Source organism: Bolinopsis microptera, chromosome 12 (genome assembly GCF_026151205.1).
Source record: "Bolinopsis microptera isolate Bmic1 chromosome 12, MBARI_Bmic_1.0, whole genome shotgun sequence".
NCBI lineage: Eukaryota > Metazoa > Ctenophora > Tentaculata > Lobata > Bolinopsidae > Bolinopsis > Bolinopsis microptera.
In genome coordinates, this window is record NC_087083.1 from 2,805,068 (window position 1) to 2,823,836 (window position 18,769).

Below are 18,769 nucleotides of genomic sequence, written 5' to 3' on the forward strand. Positions count from 1 at the left end.
AGACTAGCTATACACCACATCTCCCCAAGCAATCCTCGCGCGCGTGCGCGCGGCAAGTTGACATGGTAACGAACGGAAGCAACACGACATATATTTGACCCACCTACTGCAATCCCCAAAATCCACGTTTTTCTGCAAAAACGTCCATTCGTAACCTTTCACTATTGCCTTTTTTCAAAAGGGTGAAAAGGAAAAAAAGTTTTAAAATTTTTATTTCTATTTATAAAGAATCTGAAATAAAACCTATAATGCAACTAAAAACTATGAAAATTGAAGTTTACAAAATTAAATCTTAAATTTTTTGCCATGCCAAAAAAAAATAAAATGATACTGATACTCTGATAGTTCAAAAACTAAAAAGCTACAGATAAAAGGAAAACCGAATTTGATACAAGACAGATAGCGCCGGTAACACACATAACCTACGTAGCGCAAGTAAAACTTGGTCCATTTGTTCCGAGCGGGTGGATCCAATAAATATAATTGCTTTTGTATAAACACAAGCCTGTATATCATTATGGAACTAATAACATTTTAAAAATCTGTTAAAATTTTCAACACTTTAGTTTTGTGAAACATCGTCTGCAGTTTGTGGGGCACTAGCGCAGCAAAATCTCCCCGATACCTTATCAAAAGCGAATATGTTAGCGGTAACCAGTAGGGTCACCGCAGAGATGATGCCTCCCCAGTACCAGTTGTAGATCACAGTCACACATGCGAGGAGGATTGCAGCCGAGGGGATCATGGGGGTCCATACTCCCCACCGATATATTCTGGAGATTCAGGTCATTATAAAAAGTAATGTTAAAATAACAAACTAATACAGTGTAGTGCAAGATTAATATTAAAGGTAAAAGCAATATAAAGTCATTGATTGAAGTCTATTCACTTATTGATGCATCAGGTCTCAGGAGCGTCGTAAATTTGTACGAAATTTAAAGCTTCAAAGGTATTAAAATACATTAAAAATTTTAATTTACAATAGGTAATGATAAATATTTAATAAGGAGAAGTTATACCCAGCGATGCCATGTTTCTGTTCAAATGAGGCTATTATAGACACGGACCCAATAACGAGCAAAGCCAGGAATATCCGAACTACTGCGTAAATCTGTTTGGAAGTGTACGTAGGTAATACTGAAATAAAGATTCGTTAGTGCAATTATTGGAAACTACTTGGGTTCCTCTCAGGGAACAGTTTACAAAATGTAAGTTTCAAGCACAACATCCCTTTGTAAAACAAACTTGTTCGTTTCAAATTACACAGAAGTATCCATGGAAATGCGACTCACTAATGAAATCTCCGGCGATATCAGCGATACAGAGCGCCAATGAAGAACATATTACCATCACCAGAAGGATTTTTATCGCCTTTAGTGGCTTCAGAGAACCTGGAAGGATGACATTCTTATTTTATTACAAAGCAATACAGTATTATTACATCACTTTTTGATAAAGCAGTAGACTGTTGTTACAGTTATTTTATGATCAAAATGAATTGATGTTATTACATCATTAAACTTTCAAATAATTTTGAATTCATGGCACGAGGAGAAGAAACTTGAATAATGCAAAGAATTATTCCTAATAACAAATTACCCATTGACTCGATTAATGGTATCGACTCGCACGACTCAGGTGTTGCAAATCGATGCAATATGTGACATGCAGCTCCTGAAATGTACACTTGAGAAACAGGCTTCGAAATGGAATGATATGTTATAATGAAATGTTATAAACCAATGCATTCTTAAATCTTAATATAGTTTTGATTGGTCTGTGCGAACCTCCGAGTCAAGCAGTTATTGGATCAAACACACCATTAAAGCACAATGGGTCAGTTCATAAGTTTTAGCGATATTTTGTTGAGATCTCATAATATTTCGGTCCCTCTTAAATGTTTTATTTAAAGATATAAGCATATAAGCTAGCATTTGGTCATTACAGATTTTAAAGACTTACCTATACAGATGTATATAAAGAGGGACACCATAGCGAACTGTGAGACGTCCTCCTTGCGTATGAAGAGTGTCCCCGCCACAACCATACACTGGATCCCGTTAACAAACATGGGTAACTGCGACCAGAACATTCATGATTGAGGTTCAGTAATCACTAATCAGGTCATAGTTCGGTTCTTTTGCGATAGTCAAAACGCGACAACTAGCGCTGGATGGCGACAACTAGCGCTATCCAGCGCTAGTTGTCGCCATCCAGCGCTAGTTGTCGCTATCCAGCGCTGGATAACGCTGGCCAGCGCAAAATATATATGTTCGATAATTGTCGCTATCCAGCGCTAGTTGTCGACATCCAGCGCTAGTTGTCGCCATCCAGCGCTAGTTGTCGCTATCCAGCGCTAGTTGTCGCTGGCTATGCGACACTGTCGCACGCGATAGTTTGCGATGGCCAGCGCAACTGGCCATCGCAGAAAACAGTTCGATAACTAGCGCTGGATAGCGACAGGCCAGCGCTGGCCATCGATATCCAGCGCTAGTTGTCGCCATCCAGCGCTAGTTGTCGCTATCCAGCGCTAGTTGTCGCTGGCTATGCGACACTGTCGCACGCGATAGTTTGCGATGGCCAGCGCAACTGGCCATCGCAGAAAACAGTTCGATAACTAGCGCTGGATAGCGACAACTAGCGCTGGATGGCGACAACTAGCGCTGGATAGCGCTAGTTGTCGCCATCCAGCGCTAGTTGTCGCGTTTTGACTATCGCAAAAGAACCCATAGTTCATGTATATCAATACTCTAATAATCGAATGTTTCATATTGCCTTGTATTTATATAAGATAAGTCATCTTCAGTTCATGTACACTGTATATCTCCCACTCCTAATATATGAAGTTCATCTAGTTCAATGCCACTCACCTTAAATATTTTACATGGGCGGAAAGTATTGCCAGCCATCTCCCGCCGCACTACCATGTGGCACATAACTCTAGCCACAGAATAAAGGATGAGGACTGCTCGACAAACTGCAGCTATACCTACCACAACTGATATTGTGGTGACAAGCTCCTTTGGCATGCCCATAGTTAGCCCTGCCTGTTTTGAGAATACATTACTTGGGAATATTATGACTGGGATAAAGTGGTGGGTTTTGGAAAATTCCGCCATATTTTTCCCGGTCATTAATTTTCCCAGTCATAAATTAACCCGCTATAATATTCCCGAGTAAGTTACACTAGTTACCATGACAACTACACTAAGTAAGGTAGTTCAATGTTAGATAACATGGGATAATGTTAATGTTCGGTAAGTTGTTACTGCGAATCTTATAAAGTTATAAAGTTATAAAGTTATAAAGTTATAAAGTTATAAAGTTATAAAGTTATAAAGTTATAAAGTTATAAAGTTATAAAGTTATAAAGTTATAAAGTTATAAAGTTATAAAGTTATAAAGTTATAAAGTTATAAAGTTATAAAGTTATAAAGTTATAAAGTTATAAAGTTATAAAGTTATAAAGTTATAAAGTTATAAAGTTATAAAGTTATAAAGTTATAAAGTTATAAAGTTATAAAGTTATAAAGTTATAAAGTTATAAGAAAATCATGCTTATTGAACAGTATTATAGATCTGTATTATACAGTATATTGGTTGGGAGGTGAAAACCTGACAGGCATTGATTGGTAAAGGCTATCACGTGTCAGAAAAATATGGTTTACCTCCCCACCAGAAGTCAGATTCCTCCAACAGTAGTATTACCTGATCAACGAAGACTTTAGCAACTGATGATATGTGGGATAACGCCAGATTCATGAACAGAGAAGCAAAAACAACTGATAGGAACACGCAAGCTCCGATGATGTTGATTTTCGGTCTGATGGGGGAAAAGGTGATATCAAAACAAAATTAATTTAAGTATGAGAATCACGTGTATGCCAAAAAACATCAGAAGTTCTATTTAAGCTATTAAAACTGGCTTCATTGTGATAATAGCTCATGTTTTATTCACTAACTTTTTGAGTTTGTTGTCCTCTGTAAGGGGTAAAAGCAGATTAACAACCACAAGCTGTTCTATCGTACTGGTCAAGTAACCAATGTACGAGTGAAGGCCGTTGTCAATATACACGGAGGATTCGTGGTCATTTACCCCTTTTATCATGTACATCTCAGAGTGGGGCGTGTCTTTTATTGAGATATTCATGCTAGCGAGGAGATCCAGCTCGCTGTTTATTTTCACTTTGTGGCTTATTCCATATCCTGCAATTTGTTAACTTTTCATGATATCATTTCTTATTGGTTTCAGCTTTTCAGTTTGTAGAAAAAAAAATCAAATGTTTTTCTTGATGTTTGAAAGAAAAGTTGGTGAATTACCGCTTTTGAAGGGTCAGACCATTTCAAAAAATGTATTGTTTTTCCAACAATTAATTATTCGCAATTTAATAACATAAACAACATTAAACCTGCAAAGACGAAAGTGAAGCAGAAGGATAAGATAGCAGTAACAGCTCCTATCCGGCTTATGACGAGAATTCCAGCCATAGAAGAGAGGAATATCACCACCACCAGGAGTAGAGTCAGCATGCTCACTTTAACCGACCAATCGTGCTGAAGTTTTTTTTAATTGTTGTTCTTAGACTGTGTATTAAAGTGTTTTTAAATTGTTAGTCCTCCGTTTTATTATCAGTCATCCAAAGAACACTCTGTTCATAGTGTGTAAAAACCTCTATTCAGGATTTAGAATTAGTCAACGTGAATATCACATAATACACAATAGTCACTTGGAATATTATCAACTAATATTCTGCCGTTCCCTGAGAAAACGCATTAAGTCCATTTTTTCGAAATTTTGAGATATTGGTACCAAAATTTTCAGGAGAAGATTCTCTACAACTTAAGCTATGAATCAAGTTATCAAAATACTGTTTTAGCTGCCGCGAAAGGCATTAAGTCACACAAAACGTGAATATTTAGCTCGTTATTCCAAAACCTTCCCTGAGAAAAGGCATTAAGTCCATTTGTAATGCCTTCTCTGAGGGAACTTTTTCTGTTCCTTGAGATTCCCTGAGAAAAGGCATTAAGTCCAGACTTTATTTGCAGTTTTTATAGTTTTTGGCCTATAACTTCCACAGTTTTAGTTATATCGAAACAATTTTTATGCGGTCGTAATCAGCTCAGCAAGCAAACAATTTTGGTACTAATATTTCAAAATTTAAAGAAATATTATTTTCAAAATTTTTGAACCTGAACACAAGGGTCCCCCCCAGTTACTGGTTTCAAGAGGGGATTAGATGCCTTTCGGCTTCATGGATATCGAGCTAATAAGCTTGGTCATCACTGGGAACTGTCATATGACATCTTTGATAGGATAGATGTGTCTGTGTCTAATAGGAATAGTTATGTAAGTTATATGAAAGAGAACCCATTGGTAGCTAAGAGGAAGAAGGTTAATATCAAAGGTATTTAGTTAAATTTTTTAAAAGTTTGTAATTATATGGTTTCAAACGTAAAGTGTTCATTTTCTATGAATTTCTTTTTGAGATGCCCAGAGAGGCATTATTTATAATGTTATGTTATGTTATGTTATGTGAATACGATGCTGTAAAAATTATTCCAAAATATTTGATGTTTAAGAAGTTATAAGCATTTTGAACGAAAAATTATCCATTTTTCGTCAATATTACTTACTTGCAATGCACAGGAGGCCCACATAATTATATTGCAAAGATATGTCTAAAATATAGAAATGTTGTATTTTCTGTGTTGACTTTATCTGAGAAAAAATGGACTTACTGCCTTTCTAGAGAGGAATCGGTTGAAATCGATCCTGATAAAAGGCATTAAGTCCGCAATTCCCTCAGAAAAGGCATTAAGTCCAATGCGGATGGGAAAATAGTTCAGTTATTCTGGAGGAAAATGGTTTTTGTAGATCAATGTTGGTGAATTTATGCTTTTAAGCATGTTTAGGACATATGACAATAATTTATTTACAAATAGATGTCAAAATTAACCCCGTTTATGCGAATAAAATTACTTAAAAAACGACGAACACGTTTGTCCCATTTTCTCAAAATGACATCGATGTGACTTAATGCGTTTTCTCAGGGAACGGCAGTATTATTATCCGAAATAAGAAACAGTTAAATCAATACTCTGTTGTTCTTAGACTGTGTATTCTGAACAATTGCTATCATTTCAAAACGGAAATTTATTAGGTAACATTTTAATTGTTTTTTTTGTTTTTATTACCGTAGAGTCTGTGAAGGAGAAGTGGAACAGTCTATCTATTAGATCAGACAATCGGATCGTAGTGTCTGACACCTGCAAGAAAAGGAAGTGTACAGACTACACTGTGCAAATATCACAAAATCATTGTTAAAACCAAGACAAAACTACAAGTAGTCGTTATTGTTGCTATTTCACTCTAATGTTAAATTATTTGATTAACACATTTTGCATGCCCAAAACTTACAGATAAAAACTATGTGCGTTATTGAATTTAACCCCCCGCCCCCCATATTTACCTGAAATATAACAGCAACTAGACTTGCAGCTACGGCTAGATACGACAATACACCTCCACACACTGTGCTTGCAACGGACACAATCCCTCCACATCCCACAGGATGGTAGTGGTGTAGCTCTGATAAATATTTGTTAACTATTCGAGCTCTGATAAATATTTGTTAACTGTACGAGCTCTGATAAATATTTGTTAACTGTACGAGCTCTGATAAATATTTGTTAACTGTTCGAGCTCTGATAAATATTTGTTAACTGTACGAGCTCTGATAAATATTTGTTAACTGTTCGAGCTCTGATAAATATTTGTTAGCTGTTCGAGCTCTGATAAATATTTGTTAACTGTTCGAGCTCTGATAAATATTTGTTAACTATTCGAGCTCTGATAAATATTTGTTAACTGTTCGAGCTCTGATAAATATTTGTTAGCTGTTCGAGCTCTGATAAATATTTTTTAGCTGTTCGAGCTCTGATAAATATTTGTTAACTGTACGAGCTCTGATAAATATTTGTTAACTGTACGAGCTCTGATAAATATTTGTTAACTATTCGAGCTCTGATAAATATTTTTTAACTGTATGAGCTCTGATAAATATTTGTTAACTATTCGAGCTCTGATAAATATTTGTTAACTGTACGAGCTCTGATAAATATTTGTTAACTGTACGAGCTCTGATAAATATTTGTTAACTATTCGAGCTCTGATAAATATTTGTTAACTATTCGAGCTCTGATAAATATTTGTTAACTGTACGAGCTCTGATAAATATTTGTTAACTGTACGAGCTCTGATAAATATTTGTTAACTATTCGAGCTCTGATAAATATTTTTTAACTGTATGAGCTCTGATAAATATTTGTTAACTATTCGAGCTCTGATAAATATTTTTTAACTGTATGAGCTCTGATAAATATTTGTTAACTATTCGAGCTCTGATAAATATTTGTTAACTGTACGAGCTCTGATAAATATTTGTTAACTGTACGAGCTCTGATAAATATTTGTTAACTATTCGAGCTCTGATAAATATTTTTTAACTGTATGAGCTCTGATAAATATTTGTTAACTATTCGAGCTCTGATAAATATTTGTTAACTGTACGAGCTCTGATAAATATTTGTTAACTGTACGAGCTCTGATAAATATTTGTTAACTATTCGAGCTCTGATAAATATTTGTTAACTATTCGAGCTCTGATAAATATTTGTTAACTGTACGAGCTCTGATAAATATTTGTTAACTGTACGAGCTCTGATAAATATTTGTTAACTATTCGAGCTCTGATAAATATTTTTTAACTGTATGAGCTCTGATAAATATTTGTTAACTATTCGAGCTCCGATAAATATTTGTTAACTGTACGAGCTCTGATAAATACTTGTTAACTGTACGAGCTCTGATAAATATTTGTTAACTATTCGAGCTCTGATAAATATTTTTTAACTGTATGAGCTCTGATAAATATTTTTTAACTATTCGAGCTCTGATAAATATTTGTTAACTGTACGAGCTCTGATAAATATTTGTTAACTGTACGAGCTCTGATAAATATTTGTTAACTGTACGAGCTCTGATAAATATTTGTTAACTATTCGAGCTCTGATAAATATTTGTTAACTGTTCGAGCTCTGATAAATATTTGTTAACTGTACGAGCTCTGATAAATATTTGTTAACTGTTCGAGCTTTGATAAATATTTGTTAACTGTACGAGCTCTGATAAATATTTGTTAACTGTACGAGCTCTGATAAATATTTGTTAACTGTACGAGCTCTGATAAATATTTGTTAACTGTTCGAGCTCTGATAAATATTTGTTAACTATTCGAGCTCTGATAAATATTTGTTAACTGTTCGAGCTCTGATAGTATTAGTGTGAATGTTTTATTATATCATATGGTTAGTTCTAAATTTCAATTCAATTCCTTTGTTACTGTGCGTTCAAGGTTCATCACAAATTCATTGTTAAGACACGCGACCGCAGTCGAATATGTGAATGATGTTATCAAGAGTAGAAGAGTGTATCACTCGTTATAAAGTGCTATTAAATGGAGTTGACAAACTTTACATTTTGCATTAGCAAGTATGTCAAAATATATCAAATTATTCAAGCACAAACCTGCAAAAATACCGCCTATGAAAGCAGCAATAAGGCACGATAAAGTAATGCTGAGTGATTGAACCATGAGGTGATCCATAGACATGGTAGGTTTGGAGCCAATAACGGGATTTAGAAGTACTGGTACCGTCAATGTGAGCAAGCATATCCCAACCGTCTGCGGAGGAGATGGTCTTAAACCCGGTTATATATATTAAAGTCATTATTGTAACGGTATATTAGAACCGGACAGACACAAAGTGTGAAGGGCCTGAACGGAACCCCTCGGTTTCAGTTCCTTGTTTAACGTTATATAATGTTCTAATTGAAGCTGCTCTTTCAGCTACATAAGCTTTTAAATCCTTTAAAAAAAGGTGAATCTCATTCCATATCTAATCCTAAACTGGCTTTAAATTCTAAAACAATAAAAGTGTAACTGTGTAGTGTTTATTGTTTAAGAGTGTAACTGTATACAAACCTCGAAATAAGACAAGGAAGGTTTAATACCAGACATTACATATCTAACAGGTCCAGTCCCCACGTGACTGGTAATAGACTGGTAACTGGCGACGGAAGCTGCTCCACTCCTTGCTAGACTAGTTCCCTCTGAACTGGGTATTGAGCTGTGTGCTGAGCTTGAGCCACCCTCTTCATTACTACTGGTCCTACTCAGTTCTGATGGGACTATGTCTTCTGACATGTTCAGCCCGACATTGTGTTTTCAGCTCATGGCTCTTTCTCAGTGTGACAGTTCATCTTAAACTGGGCGATTGTTCTAAAATCAAAAAGTAAAAACCATATGATTATTTCCGAAATTCTTGTCAAAAACAAAGTTCAATCAGAGCTGCCCTGGCTAACGTAAGTTGGAAATCAACTGATCAGTGTAGAAAGGTAAGACGTGTTTCACAAATTTAATTGTACGAAGAAGTAATTCAAGTAACTAACAGTAATGATCAAATATCGAACTGAAGAACAATGCTCCTATAATAATGGCCTCAATTTCTAAATTTAAAGCTCTATTCACAGTCTACCTTTACGTGTAAGTGTATACTGCAAACTAAACCTTAACACGTGTACCATATTATGTAAAAACTAAACCTCTTTAAAAGACAAAAGACTCGTACATTACGTTTGCGTAGATAATATTTACTTATTGGCCGACTCAACAAAAATAAATGCGGCAATACTCAACAGCTCACAGCATTATCATGTTGTCAATTATTGTGCAAGATTAAAACAGTGGATATCCAACAGAAGGTGTGACAGAACTAAAAGTAAAAAGTATAAAAACAAAGCTTTGAAACAAAAAGTCAAGTCAAACTAAAGAAAAGCAATGATTCTATATCCTCTGTAAAACTAATATACTAGATTGCACTGTACAGATGATGTATAAACTTTGTAAATATTAACACAGGACGACGACAATGTTCAATGAGGCAAACGTTTATTCCTTATTTGGAAGACAAATGTGACTGTCGGTAACTCTACAACGCACCTGTGTCTATAGTCACAATATATCTGTAATCCAAACTATAATGGAGTTGCTCACAAGGTCTTGAGCTTCATATCTACAAGTAATCATAGTAGTATAGGATCATTAGCAAATCCAAATATCACGAGAAATTTCTGTACTCTTTAACACACAAGCTTTATTTGTTTTGACTCTATCCCTCATCGGACTTAATTAAGAGGGTGTAATGTGTAAGAATTATCACATATATTATATTCATTATATTATATACTTATATAGATGATATGCAGTACACACCCTGGCTCTATGATGTGAGTTATGAAGGGCTTTTTTTAATACCGAAATTAGAAATTAGAATTTTTGGAAATTAGAAATTAGAAAGATCATTACAAAATTACATGTGTCAGATCCCAATCAGTTAAATGAAAATTATTCAACCAAAGAACATAATATCGTAGATAAATAAATAAATGGTTTCAAAGTGTGCACGGAATATGGATACCGAATGAAAAGCTCGAATATGCCAGTTTTATGATATACAACATACTCACCTGTTCTGACGTTTTTCACATATTGCGTGACATCATTTCAGATAGAGATTCTGAAAATGAAAATGACGATGTGCAAAGTTGGGACTCAGAAACCGAAAATTGATAGCTTAAAACCAAATGTCGGGTGCAACTGATTTTATTTTACTCCTAGCTAGGCGGCTTAGACCCGTGACCAAAAGATATTTAGAGATTTATTATTGACCAAATACACAAATCCTGACACATTTCCTCACGAGGAAAAGTTCAACACCCTCCAAGACATGCTAACAGCAAGCCTTACGAGAAATGCGAAATTCTTGGACATGAAACATATGAACTCGATCAGAACTGGCTTTTACTAATTCGCTCGCCCAAAAATTATCATGTGACTTTGGTTTTTATGGTTTTGCAGCGGAACAAAACGGCTTTATATAAACCCCTATAATCGGAATCCCAATCCCAACCCTAACAGTAGCCATAACCCAAAGCTATCCATAACCCTAACCACAACCCTGACCCTAACCCGAGCCCTAAACAATCGAATTCCTGTTTTACTAATAGTAATACTAGTCTGTCACGTGAGCAAAACAGTTTTTTGCCCATAACTCTCCAGGGAAGCATTTTTACCCTACGTCATGGGGGGTGATTCGTAAACAGCGTAAAAAAAACGAGTAAAATTACTTTGATACCCTCAGCTAGGGCCTTTTCACAAAAATCTTTTTTTAATTTGGGCGAGCGATTTAGTGGGTTTTTGATTCATCTTTGACAGTCATAATTTTACCCGCATTTCATAATAACGAGTAAAGTATACACTTTCCTGGACCTAAATTTAAGTTTTGAATAAAATTTTTTGGTCATGACAAGTCATGGTGAGTAACATGAGTCATGACAAGTCACGATCGATGTACTGGAAGCTGAATATCCGAAGATAATTCATTGTGATAAAAGTAAAATCATAAAAATATCCTAGCGGTAGGAAATTTTCATATATCAGCTTTCCGCGACCCAAATTTTATTGTTATTTGACTGAATTTTCTTCAATGATTGATTAATGATAAAATTAAAAGCAGAAAAGCAGGAAGCATTACTGAAAACTGGAGGCAACGATCTGAAACTGCGTTTACATTAATTGATATAATTTATGTATCAGTATGGATACAGAAATAAGGATACAATTCTTTAAATTCAGTTATGTTTCTGTAATATCATTTAAAATGATTTTATAACTAGACATTAATAATCATTCAACAAATTTTCACATAATATCAAAACATAAAATCAAAAATATAGCAAATGTTGTTTTCATAGAAAAATAAAATGGTTCAAAAAATATGAATTTGCTTTAAATTTAATATCAAAAATTACGACAAAGATAAGAAAATCATTCTTCAAAAGTGCACTTAAAAGTTGTTCAAATACAAAATGCTACTCATAACTCGAGTCCTCCCATTGACATTAAACCATTCAGTCCGGCTAATGGATAAATCAAAATGAGAAATTTAAGTAGCTTAACTAAAATCTCTGACACTATAAATCTGGAATCCGTCTAACTTTGATCAGTGTTTGAAGTAATCAAAAGCAGCACCGCACTCCGGAACAGAACATTCCCCAAACCTGGTCCAATGGTCAGTGGTGTAACACCAAGGTTTCTGGATGTTCCTTGGGTCTGGGTTCCTGGGTGGTGGATAAGAGGTAACATATTGCATTTTGGGAGAAAAGAAGAAGCCTGGTATATCGAGGCACGGTATCGAGACTTCTTGCAGTAATATATGAATAATTTTAAACCTTTTTGATGACGATTATTAACTGTAATTGACATAAAGATTTTACCTGCAGGAGTTATCTTTGCCAATTCCGTATTTGGCTGTGTTATATGTAGTTGGATGGAAGGTTTGAACATGAGGATAGTCTTTATCCCAACGCTGAAATATGATCGTATTAAACTTCATAGTTCACAATATAAATGTTTATAATCCGGTGCAGTTTCTTTTTCCTGAATACATCAAAATGCTTACTATTTAAACAATATTATTAATAGTGATAGTATCCATGTTGTAAATGCAAAGTTTTATTTTATCACCTGACATGTAGCAGATCTGCCTCCCTCTAAAGTAGCCTTATTAACTAGTCCTCTATACCCTGTCCCATCCCCTGCAGAACACTCCACGTCCCAGATACACTGAGGTATCCCACAAGGGGAGGTTTCGTTCTGTACTTGGCAATGTGGCCCGATTGGCAGACTTTCTGTGTTACGACAAGGGCTCTCGCACTGTCTTCCTGTGAATAATTGTATGTTACTTAAGTGAGATGATCCTTGCCTATCATGTCTCCACTTTCTAAATGTTCGCTTATTAAAGGTTTGGAAGATATTCATAAAGTTGACTAGTCTAGTGGCTCACCCTTGATGTCCTTGTCCTGATATCCAGCAAACCGTGCTCCATGCCCCTCGGTATCCTTGTAACAGAATATGTTCGTCATCATGGGTTCCAGTATCACTTTTGGCCCTTTTAGAGTCTTTTTGTCTCCCTGGTGATATTTGTTATTTACTTATTTCATCCAGGTGGCGTTTTTTTTTATCATGAAAGCATAAAGTAACAAATGATAAATTTATTTCAGAATTTGTAAACAATTTTTAAAAAAACATGAACTCAGAAATTGTATTAAATCGGCCAATTATTAACGAATAAACTTTTACAGCATTGTTTGCACCTGCATCAAGAAGACGGTCTCAGAGTAAGGATTGCTAGGATTCCTTGCAATCCAGTTACCACTGACTGCAGTGAGAACCAGAGTAGAGGACTCGGGCACTGTTAGAGTGTCGTTGTCTGTCAACTGGCTTACTTTACCTAAGCAAACATCATCGTTATAGGATTTGTTACATTGAGAAAACATAACCAAAAATATTAAGATAATGATTTGCCTTCGTTAACATGATGAAAGCGAGTTCATTATCTCATTATCAAGGTTAGATAAGACGTCTGCAAGGTTAACCAAGAGTTTACAACTCGTACCAGCTATGGTGAAGTTGAGTAGTGGTCCTTGACAAGCATCCTCTGATATTGAACCAGTTTTGTAGGTTGTGTAAGTTCTGCTGTTAGCACATGATTTACATACTGCACCTCCTAACAGGACAGTTATGGAGATTAGTATTCAGATACTACACTTTCTTATCAGATGAATGAGTAAAATGCATTCAACTATAGCAAATTCTTTTGAAATGCGTCTTGTATGATGTTTCAGTGGCCACACGTGTCAGATTTGAATGGTATTTATTTAGAAATATATATATTTAAAAAAAATAATGACTTTATGTCATCATGGTGATATCATGTTATCACAAACAAAACACAATAAGATCCGGCATGTTACCTTTCTTATCCTGATAAGATCCTTGTGCACAGAGAGCGCACACAGTCTGTCCTGTCTGGTCCTGATAGGATCCTGGTACACAGTCGGTACAGTCCACACTCCCTGTTTTGTCTGCGTAACTACCTGATACATTTATATTTTAGTACTTGATAAATTTAATCGCCATAATGAAATTATGCGTGATTTATTGAATGTGATAGATGACACCATTCTATCATGAGTGCTGATGCTTTTCTTAAATTCTCTCGACTACAGTATAGATAAGATTAAAATAAGCTCACCAGCAGCACAAAGACTACACTCAGGAGACCCAGCCTTATCAGCGAAACTACCAGCCCCACAATCAGTACATGCAGTAGAGTTAACAGGAGAGGTAGTACCAGCAGCACAAAGAGAGCAGGTTACTGATGCAGGAGCTGCGGAGACGGTTCCAGCTGCACAGACCGTACAGACAGAAGATCCTGCTGAGTCCGAGTAGGAACCTGGGAGTGAGGTGTAAATGAGATGTTTTATTGAGTTATACTTTTGTTCACTTTCACTCACAGTCAGCCGCTCTGACATGGTTAACCACCTTCCTTGTGTTGTTGGTTAATCATATGAGCGGGATATAAATTCTTCATTTCATTTCATTTCATTTCATTGGCCATTGAACCTTATCTGAAATACTTGAGAGGGAGACGCATGGTACCTCTTTTTAGGAGTACTTTATTTGATCATTACTGACTGGTTGAAAAACAGATTTAGTACTTAAGCCGAGACTTTGTCATGAAATTCTCATGACAAAATGTCGGCCATACTTTTTACTTACCAGCAGGACAAGAATCACAACTAGAAGAACCAGTGTCCTCAGCAAAGAACCCTGCTTCACATAAAGGACACTTATCAGCTCCAGCTTTGTCTTCTGTGGAGGTTCCTACAGCACAGGGATCGCACGAGGGGGATCCCGCACGTGCAGCAAAGTGACCTGAAAAGTATTATTAGATAGGAAGTATTTAACTTTTTCATTAACTATGCTCAGAATAAAACAAAGAAAAGGTTGTATATGGTAATTGGTAACATATTGTTGGCATGCATTAATAAATTTTAAATTCATACGAAAAACTAATTTAATTTACTCCAGGGGAACAAAGATTAGCTTAACATTACGAAAAGAGGAGTTAAGTTTTACCGGCAGTGCACAGCGTGCAGTTAGTTGATTAGCTTAACATTACTAAAAGAAGAGTTACGTTTTACCGGCAGTGCACAGCGTGCAGTTAGTTGATCCTCGGAGTGACTCAGTAGAGGACCCAGCAGCACATTTAGTACACTCTGCGGACCCTGTGGTGTTACTAAACAGTCCTGGCGTGCACATGTTACACACGGTGGCGTTCGGCTCGGAGTAGTTACCGGCTGCACACAAGCTGCAAGTGGTGGTACCGTTCTTATCGGAGTATTGTCCTCCCGGACATACCGAGCACACTGCTGATCCTGTTGAGCAACTAAGTGTTAGCGTTTATAGGTAGCTGGTAGAGATATCGTGATTTGATAATACAGGACAAAAGTATTATCACCTGCATGTGGGAATCAGCTTTTAATCTAATTGATAAGTTGATACTTGAAACTAAAACTTTAAGTTCTATATCAAATCAAATAATACATAAGAAGCAGATAAAGAGATAAGCAAAGTCCCTACCATCATCGCTGCTAAAGCTGCCTGGTCTACAGAGAGAACAGCTGTCAGACCCGGTGATGTTTAGTGTTGATGAACCAGCTTGACAGGCTGTACAAATGGCAGACCCTGTGCTATTTGAAAATTTTCCTGCGGATATGAATTTGATCTTAAGATATATTTTCGAGGAAAAGAACAAACGTGTCATCGATTTTACCACTGACTATTTGAACTAGGATTAAGGATTAGGATATTATGAGCTACGGTAATCGGTTGGAGATTATGCGTATGGGAAAGTGCTGGGTTTATTTGTAAAGTTTTAAAATGGGCAACAGAAACTCAAACTCGACGAAAACCCCACTAAGTTTAACAGGACGAAATATAAACGTACCAGCAGAACAAGTCTCGCACACAGTGGCTCCAGTGTTATTTCCAGTTGAGGAACCAACGGGGCAAGAAGCACATATCGGGGACCCTGTTACGTTTGCAAACTTTCCTGTAGACATTCAAGTGTGATTTAATATATTTTGACCTTTTACTGCAATTTTGAGATTTAAGTTAATACATTACATGTAGATGTTATCTGGTTTTTCTGAAAAGTATCAAGAATATTTATTTAGATAGAATCAGCTGGATATTTCATTTATTTCCAAATGCAGCATCAGTGCAATGAAATCCATACACAAACTCCACACCACCACACCACCACACCACCACACCACCTACCAGCTACACAATCATCGCACTTAGCAGCACCCGCGTTCCCATCAGTAGAACTCCCCAAAGCACAGGCACTGCAGTTAACAGATCCAGGGGTACCAGCATACTGCCCTGAGTGACACAGAGTATGAGCAATTCAATACAATTACAAAAATACAAGTACAGTTAATCCCGATTTACTGCGCCCCAATTTACCACAAACCCCGATTTACCGTGGCCATTTCCTTTCCCCAAATACCGCTTAACATGCACAATGTTTACTAACAAAACCCCGATTTACCGCAAACCTCGATTTACCGCTGCTGTTTCCTTTGCCCAAACTCTGCGGTTTTACTGTAATATTTAATAGACCAGGTGGCAGTAACACACTGAGTCTGAACACATAGTTACAAAACGGTGAAATAACTTTAAATTAGATAAAAAACAAAATGAAAATCTTAGCGACGATTAGTTAATTAGCACAAGGTAATTAACACATTGTCGTCCTTTATACTTTTATGAGAGATGAAAACAAAGTAATGAGCTTATCTCTGGAAAACCTGCGTGGCAGGGAGTACAGAGGGGGGCTGCCTCTACTGAGAAGGAACCTGCACTGCAGACACTACATTTCACAGCCCCTGTTGAGTTCTGGAAGGAGCCAGCCGCACAGTTATCACATTTCAGAGATCCTGGTGGGAGGAGGTGAGTTTACTCAACAAAGTCTATTAATGTCTCCAGAACTCAATCAGTTATGTTTCCAGAACCACCTTCAGTACTGTGATAAAATCGATTTGATATAATGCAATATGTGAATGTTTTAGTTTGAACAATCCATATTAAACCTGATTTGATATAATAAAAATATGTGAATGTATTAGTTCTTTAGTTTGAACAATCCATATTAAACCTGACTTGATATGATACAAATATTAAACCTGATTTGTCAGCATAAGTTCCAGGAGCGCAGTCAGTACAGAGTTTGGCTGCCATTTCAGAGAAAGACCCTGGTGAACACAAGTCACAGCTTGTAGCAGCTGTGTTATTCTGTGCTGAACCAGCTGCGCAGTTGCTGCACACCGTGGACCCTGGGTAAGGATATTTAGGTGAGGTGCACACCCCGAAATAAATTATACAGAGTGTACATACAGCAAAAAATAAATTTGAGATCGCTCAGCTACTCCTCTGTAGATTTAGAAACAACTTAAAACCGGGGATGGTGCTCTTCCAGGGGCAGTGTTGGAGTATTTACTCCCAAAAATATCTCAAAACATACAATAAATAAACTATTAAAAAAAATATTAAAAAGTTTGTTAAATACAAAATTAACTCAAATATGATAACACTCTCATCATTGCTTTTAATTTTGTTTAAGTCTGTATACAAAATATAAGCTTAATGTAATCTTATTCAGTTTGAGGACTATCAAGGACTTTAAATCATTGAATAAAGTCCATTGGATACAACAGAAAGTTGTATAGCATATATTCTGACAATTACCTGTTTCATTTGAGAAGGTACCAGCACTGCAGTCAGTACATACTATAGCTCCTTCAGTAGGAGAAAAGGAGCCTGCTGTACACGCGATACATGCAGTAGCGGCTGTGGTGTTCCGGGCTGAGCCAGCTGCACATTTGGTACACATTAAGGAGCCTGCGAACAAATATGTGTCAGTTCAGTAATTACACTTCAGTTCAGTAATTACACTCAGTTCAGTAATTACACTTTTCAATACGTTTGTGCTCGCTTATCAGTTACTTATCATTACATTGATAAGACTTGCTTGTTTAACCGGTGCCGTGGTTGTGTGATGTATAAATCGGAGAAATACGTGGCTTATAAGCTTGATGAAGTGAAAGATGATGCAGCTGAATGGATCCGGAAAACTCTTGGGCTTGCTAAAGTAGATCATGTTAACGCGTGTGCAGTTCAGAGTTTCAGTGGTAAAAGAGAAATCTCCAGGGAAGTCATTGCTCAGAGTCTTAACGCTGCGTTAAAAGTTATGTATAGACAGTCGTTGTACATTAATCAGCTAGAGAAGTATAATCAGAAATTGCACTCCGATGTAATTGACAATCAGGGGACAGTAGTTGTATTGCAGAAAGAGCTGCTAGTTGCCAAAGACAAGCAACTTGATGACTTGAAATCTGTTGTTGTAGCATCAGTCGAGGATACTGTGAAATCAGAGTTGAAGACATACAGCGCCGCAGTACAGGCATCAAAAACCTCAGCAGCAGGTCCTTTGTTGCATTCGGATAGAAACATTTTGAAGAATGTCATCAAGGATGTTGTGGCAGAAGGAGACCGAAGTCGGAATCTGATGTTATTTGGTATTAAAGAAGAGAAAGGTGAGCTGTTATGCGACAAGGTCGCTCAAGTGTTGTTGGAACTTGGCGAAAAGCCAAAAATAGAAGCTAGCAGAATTGGTTTGAATAAACCAAAGGATAAGAAACAAGTGGCTGACAGACCTGTTAAGGTGACTTTGACGA

The 18,769-nt window shown here is 36.5% G+C and overlaps 2 protein-coding genes across 3 annotated transcripts; both read right to left on the bottom strand.

Annotated features, from left to right (window-relative positions):
- Nucleotides 1-278: 278 nt before the first annotated feature.
- Nucleotides 279-9,542, bottom strand: LOC134824303 (uncharacterized). 2 transcript variants are annotated; one of them, XM_063836126.1, is made up of 13 exons: nucleotides 9,045-9,542; nucleotides 8,588-8,744; nucleotides 6,471-6,589; nucleotides 6,196-6,267; nucleotides 4,410-4,554; nucleotides 3,963-4,206; nucleotides 3,709-3,823; nucleotides 2,871-3,020; nucleotides 1,963-2,077; nucleotides 1,600-1,674; nucleotides 1,293-1,391; nucleotides 1,020-1,137; nucleotides 279-773 (listed from the first exon to the last, which is right to left on the bottom strand). In XM_063836126.1, exons 1-13 carry the CDS (start codon nucleotides 9,264-9,266, stop codon nucleotides 563-565), a joined length of 1,842 nt encoding a protein of 613 aa, XP_063692196.1. In that variant the 5' UTR covers nucleotides 9,267-9,542; the 3' UTR covers nucleotides 279-562. The 2 variants fall into 2 exon arrangements, with proteins under 2 accessions (XP_063692196.1, XP_063692195.1); XM_063836125.1 differs by having other exon boundaries at nucleotides 2,871-3,047.
- A 2,448-nt stretch (nucleotides 9,543-11,990) lies between these two features.
- On the bottom strand, nucleotides 11,991-17,904 carry LOC134824105 (major surface-labeled trophozoite antigen 417-like; the record flags this gene model as incomplete). Its single annotated transcript, XM_063835828.1, is given in 16 exon segments — nucleotides 11,991-12,241; nucleotides 12,398-12,489; nucleotides 12,648-12,844; nucleotides 12,967-13,093; nucleotides 13,277-13,413; nucleotides 13,579-13,689; nucleotides 13,937-14,059; nucleotides 14,218-14,418; nucleotides 14,745-14,900; nucleotides 15,170-15,403; nucleotides 15,609-15,734; nucleotides 15,976-16,080; nucleotides 16,311-16,415; nucleotides 16,844-16,972; nucleotides 17,219-17,368; nucleotides 17,781-17,904. Coding segments are annotated over 16 exon segments (2,235 nt in total), but the record flags the coding sequence as incomplete, so codon positions are not given.
- Nucleotides 17,905-18,769: the final 865 nt, after the last annotated feature.

What these genes read in the sequence shown, in the direction of transcription:
- LOC134824303 (XM_063836125.1), bottom strand. Translation starts at nt 9,266, where the DNA reads ATGTCAGAAGACATAGTCCCATCAGAACTGAGTAGGACCAGTAGTAAT. An exon ending in TAGTTGCTGTTATATTTCAG is followed by an intron (nt 6,268 to 6,470) that starts GTAAATATGGGG and finishes CTTTTCTTGCAG; the next exon opens with GTGTCAGACACTACGATCCG. An exon ending in CTAAAGTCTTCGTTGATCAG is followed by an intron (nt 3,048 to 3,708) that starts GTAATACTACTG and finishes TTCTCAAAACAG; the next exon opens with GCAGGGCTAACTATGGGCAT.